This window comes from Physeter macrocephalus, chromosome 19, assembly GCF_002837175.3.
Source record: "Physeter macrocephalus isolate SW-GA chromosome 19, ASM283717v5, whole genome shotgun sequence".
Classification (NCBI taxonomy): Eukaryota; Metazoa; Chordata; class Mammalia; order Artiodactyla; family Physeteridae; genus Physeter; species Physeter macrocephalus.
In genome coordinates this window covers 78,015,334-78,021,573 of record NC_041232.1, presented here as the reverse complement: position 1 = coordinate 78,021,573, position 6,240 = coordinate 78,015,334, and the positions used below count along the sequence as shown (strand labels likewise).

The window sequence follows — 6,240 nt, the reverse complement described above, 5'->3', positions numbered from 1 at the left end:
CCGTGAGCCATGGCCGCTGAGCCTGCGCGTCCGGAGCCTGTGCTCCGCAACGGGAGAGGCCGCAGCAGAGGGAGGCCCGCATACCACAAAAAACTATGGGGTCATCTGACTTCATCTTTCTCTCTTTTTCTTTTTTTTAAAATTTATTTTATTGAGATATAGTCAATTTACAATGTTGTGTTAATTTCTACTGTACAGCAAAGTGATTGAGTTATACATATATATAATTCTTTTTGATATTATTTTCCTTTATGGTTTATCAGAGGATATTGAATATAGTTCCCTGTACTATTCAGTAGGACATTGTTGTTTATCCATTCTATATATAATAGTTTGCATCAGCTAGCCTCAAACTCCCAATCCATCCCTCCCCCACCCCCATCCTCCTGACAGCCACAAGTCTGTTCTCTATGTCTCTGAGTCTGTTTCTGTTTCATAGATAAGTTCATTTGTGCCACATTTTAAATTCCACATATAAGTGATATCTTATGGTATTTGTCTTTCTCTTTCTGAGTTACTTCAGTTAGTATGATAATCTCTAGGTTCATCCATGTTGCTGCAAATGGCATGATTTCATTCTTTTTTATGGTTGCATAATATTCCATATCTTTCTTTTCCATTTCCACTAATGGAATGGAATTAATGCAATCCAGGCTCAGATTCTCAAAGTTAAACTGTTACCCTTAGAACTCAACTATTTGTTTTTGGACTCTACCATCTTTAATTCATACTTATATTGGGTTGGCCAAAAAGTTCATTCAGGTTTTTTTGTAACATCTTATGGAAAAACCCAAACAAACCTTTTGGCCAACTCAATATTTATTGGTTATTTTAGGTGTCAGAGAATGCTTGAGTGAAATTGAAAATCTCTTTTTATTAAATTTAATTTGGCATGGTGGAAGGATACAATAAAAATAAACCTATGAATATTGATAAGGTGTGCATTTGAATAGAAAATTGGAAATTATATGTACTGGTGAAAGGACTTCCTAAGATATATTTAAGAGAAAATAATAGATACTCCGAAAGATAAGAGGGAAATGTTCAGATTGCAAAAAAATAAAGGGAGAGAGAGAGCAAGAGAGAGAGGTATTTAGAACAAGTAATTGGTGAAAAGGGTGGGTATGGTTTTTCCGACAGCCCATAATAAAGGGAGGGTGCTATATTGGGGAGTTTTTTATATTAATTATCTGTGCAAAATATCCTGAATTTTGTTTTTAAAGGTTTATACCGCTTGACTGTCTCTGAATCTGCATCTGTTGGGATGTCAATTGGAAAAATCATGGCATATGATAATGACATAGGAGAGAATGCAGAAATGGATTACAGCATAGAAGATGATTCAAAAACGTTCGATGTCATTACTAATAATGAGACCCAAGAAGGAATAATTATATTAAAAAAGGTAGATGCATTAAAATTATTTGTTTTGCATAATAATGCAAAATCAAATCAGAAATACATATATATTTTGTGTAACCAGTTAGTTTTTGCTTTGTTAAGTAATTAAAATAAGACTGTTATTTAGTTTAGGGAGCAAAAGAAAAGATATATGTGCTTTTATAAAAAATTCTAAGATATTTCATTTTTTAGAATATTAACATATATGATTATTACCTACTTACAAATAATAATATACAAATAGCTAATTATTTATCAGTTTTATACAAGATACTTCTGAAAAAATAAAGAAAAAAGCTCAGTTATTTATATTTTATATCTATATATTTCAAATATAATTGATGAGAGAGTTAATTATTACCGAGATCTTTTGAATTATATTGTAGAGTAGTTTTTTAAAAGATTTTAATATACAGGAGAAATTTTTGAAATAATCTTAAATAGGAAATTAATTCTCAACCCCATAAGATATTTATACTCAGAAAAGTATACTTTTAATCCTAAATAAAAAATATAATTATTAACCCAAAACATTTTATAATAGACGTAAATAACAAAATACACATAGGGATTTGCTATGCAACTACTTAATGATAATATCAGAGGGATCCAAGAACATAAATCATAAAACCTAACTGGAAAGCAACTGAGACTTAATTTAACAACAAAAATTTTTTTTTCCTAAGTAATTCCTCGGGTCACTGATACCAGTTTTCTGTGTACACTGAATTTCTTTGCAGAAAGTAGACTTTGAGCACCAGAACCACTATCGTATTAGAGCAAAAGTTAAAAACCGCCGAGTTGATGAGCAGCTCAGGAAATACCACACTGAAGCTTCCACCACTTTCATCAAGATCCAGGTGGAAGATGTTGATGAACCTCCTGTTTTCCTCCTCCCGTATTACATATTTGAAATCTTTGAAGGAAGCCCGTACGGATCATTTGTAGGCACCGTCTCTGCCACAGATCCAGATCAGAGGAAATCTCCTATCAGGTATGTCTGGAAGGCCAGCTTTGCATTAGTAAAGGAGGGAACACAGATTAGCTTGAAAATAAAATTTCATATAAATGTAACAAAGATATATCTAGATCTGTATTTCTCTCCAAGGTACTTATAAAATTTGCAACAGTTTAAACAAGTTGAAACAGGAAGCCTCACTATTGGTTAAGATGCGGTGAAATAAGCACTTGAAAACATGTGCAAGAAATAGGCAATCACCAACTAAAATTAGATGCAGTCAACTCTCTATTAATTGGAGTAAGAAGGTGAGGGAAAAGAAACCCTTGATTATGCCAAATCAGAGCAGAAACAAAGCTGATCACAATGTGGTTCATCTAAACACTGTTTACTTAAAATGATATTCAAAAATTAACTAAGCTTTTATAGGGTACCGCTAAAGGAGTAAAAATGAAGTAAGTCCAGTCAATTAGAAATAAATTTCTGTGTTGCAATTAAACAATATTTACCATCTATTAGATTAGTCTGTTATATTCAGGTAGTATATTTTCTTTCTGTTTTTATGTATTCGCATCATAGTTCTGGTTAAAACTAAAAGCAAAACCTGTTACATGTTTCCTTCCACCACCTTCCCTTGCTCATCCATTTTCCATACTTTACAGTCCAGGGACTTACACAAACTTCCATATATTTATTAAGGTGCTGGGTACTGCTTTGCTCTTTGGAAGGGCTACTGACACAAAGAAGAGCTTCTTTAAATTTCTGAGACAGACGATGCTCCCACTTTTCCACTGTAATTCCTAATCATAAAATGCTGCCTTCTACTATGTAGATACAGTTCTTATTTATTAGCAGTAAATTTAATAGTGAATAAAAGTATATATGTAGTATATATATGTGTGTGTATATACAAGTCTGTAAATTAATTGTTTAGATTTTAAAGAGTATATTAACCTGTTTGTTTTTCTGACAATACTAAAGAATACATAATTTTAAAAAATGCTTTCATGATTAAAGCTTTCATTATATTATTCTTTATAATGATAAAATTGTAGAAACAATTTAAATATCTAATCTCAGTGGTGTAAATAACACAATGAATGATGAATGCTCTCTAATGATGCTTATGAACACAAAGACATGGCATGATTCTTTAAAAATAATACGAAATGAAAATAATAATAATAATAATATGAAATCATTAGAGTCGTATGTTTACTACAAGCAAAATACTATGTAAAATAAATGAGAGAAATAAGTGAGCACACCCAAATATTAACAGAGGTTGTGTTTTTTTGGTTTTGTTCTTTTAAAATTTTATTTTATTTATTTTTTTATACAGTAGGTTCTTATTAGTCATCAATTTTATACACATCAGTGTGTACATGTCAATCCCAATCGCCCAATTCATCACACCACCACACCCACCCACCCGCCACTTTCCCCTCTTGGTGTCCATATGTTTGTTCTCTACATCTGTGTCTCAATTTCTGCCCTGCAAAGTGGTTCATCTGTACCATTTTTCTAGGTTCCACATACGTGCGTTAATATATGATATTTGTTTTTCTCTTTCTGACTTAACTTCACTCTGTATGACAGTCTCTAGATCCATCCACGTCTCTACAAATGACCCAGTTTCGTTCCTTTTATGGCTGAGTAATATTCCATTGTATATGTGTACCACAACGTCTTTATCCGTTTGTCTGTCGATGGGCATTTAGGTTGCTTCCATGACCTGGCTATTGCAAATAGTGCTGCAATGAACATTGGGGTGCATGTGTCTTTTTGAATTATGGTTTTCTGTTGGTATATGCCCAGTAGTGGGATTGCTGGGTCATATGGTAATTCTACTTTCAGTATTTTAAGGAACCTCTATACAGTTCTCCATAGTGACTGTATCAATTTACATACCCACCAACAGTGCAAGAGGGTTCCCTTTTCTCCACACCCTCTCCAGCATTTGCTGTTTGTAGATTTTCTGATGAAGCCCATTCTAACTGGTGTGAGGTGATACCTCATTGTAGTTTTGATTTGCATTTCTCTAATAATTAGTGATGTTGAGCAGCTTTTCATGTGCTTCTTGGCCATCTGTATGTCTTCCTTGGAGAAATGTCTATTTAAGTCTTCTGCCCATTTTTTGGATTGGGTTGTTTGTTTTTTTAATATTGAGCTGCATGAGCTGTTTATATATTTTGGAGATTAATCCTTTGTCCGTTGATTCATATTAGGCTGTTTGTGTTTTTAATATGGAGCTGCCTGTGCTGTTTATGTATTTTGGAATTAATCTTTGTCCGTTGTTTAATTTGCAAATATTTTCTCCAATTCTGAGGGTTGTCTGTTCGTCTTCTTTATGGTTTCCTTTGCTGTGCAAAAGCTTTGAAGTTTCATTAGGTCCCATTTGTTTATTTTTGTTTTTATTTCCATTACTCTAGGAGGTAGATCAAAAAAGATCTTGCTCTGATTTATGTCAAAGAGTGTTCTTCCTATGTTTTCGTCTAGGACTTTTATAGTGTCAAGTCTTACATTTAGGTCTTGAATCCATTTTGAGTTTATTATTGTGTATGGTGTTAAGGAGTGTTCTAATTTCATTCTTTTACATGTAGGTGTCCACTTTTCCCAGCACCACTTATTGAAGAGACTGTCTTTTCTCCAGTGTATTTCCTTGCCTCCTTTGTCATAGATTACTTGACCATAGGTGCTTGGGTTTATCTCTGGGCTTTCTATCTTGTTCCATTGATCTATCTTTCTGTTGTTGTGCCAGTACCATATTGTCTTGATTACTGTAGCTTTGTAGTATAGTCTGAAGTCAGGGAGTCTGATTCCTCCAGCTCCGTTTTCTTCCCTCAAGGCTGCTTTGGCTTTTCGGGGTCTTTTGTGTCTCCATACAAATTTTAAGATTTTTTGTTCTAGTTCCGTAAAAAATGCCATTCGTAGTTTGATAGGGATAGCATTGAATCTGTAGATTGCTTTGGGTAGTATAGTCATTTTCACAATGTCGATTCTTCCAATCCAAGAACATGGTATATCTCTCCATCTGTTGGTATCATCTTTAATTTCTTTCATCAGTTTCTTATAGTTTTCTGCATACAAGTCTTTTGTCTCCCTATGTAGGTTTATTCCTAGGTATTTTATTCTTTTTGTTGCAATGGTAAATGGGAGTGTTTCCTTAATTTCTCTTTCATATTTTTCATCATTAGTGTATAGGAATGCAAGAGATTTCTGTGCATTAATTTTGTATCCTGTTACTTAACCAAATTCATTGATTAGCTCTAATAGTTTTCTGGTGGCATCTTTAGGATTCTCTATGTATAGTATCATGTCATCTGCAAACACTGACAGCTCTTGTCTTGTTCCTGATCTTAGAGGAAATGGTTTTAGTTTTTCACCATTGAGAATGAAGTTTGCTGTGGGTTTGTCATATATGGCCTTTATTATGTTGAGGTAGGTTCCCTCTGTGCCCACGTTCTGGAGAGTGTTTTTCATAAATGGGTGTTGAATTTTGTCTTAAGCTTTTTCTACATCTATTGAGATGATCATGTGGTTTTTATTCTTCAATTTGTTAATATGAGTTTGGGAGTGTCCCTTCCTCCACAATTGTCTGGAAGAGTTTGAGAAGGATGGACATTAGCTCTTCTCTAAATGTTTGATAGAATTCACCTGTGAAGCCATCTGGTCCTGGACTTTTGTTTGCTGGCAGATTTTTTATCTCAGTTTCAATTTCATTACTTGTGATTGGTCTGTTCATATTTTCTGTTTCTTCCTGGTTCACTCTTGGAAGGTTATACCTTTCTAAGAATTTGTCCATTTCTTCCAGGTTGTCCATTTTATTGGCATAGAGTTGCTTGTAGTAGTCTCTTAAGATGCTTTGTATTTCTGCGGTG

At 33.7% G+C, this 6,240-nt stretch overlaps 1 protein-coding gene across 1 annotated transcript in view; it reads left to right on the top strand.

Moving 5' to 3' along the window:
- The window catches only part of CDH19 (cadherin 19), a 116,366-nt gene that overhangs the window by 38,090 nt on the left and 72,036 nt on the right, over positions 1-6,240 (top strand). The window contains exons 6-7 of the mRNA XM_024133955.3: positions 1,224-1,405; positions 2,142-2,395. Coding sequence (XP_023989723.2) covers positions 1,224-1,405; positions 2,142-2,395 — 436 coding nt within the window. The remainder of the gene's footprint in view (positions 1-1,223; positions 1,406-2,141; positions 2,396-6,240) is intronic.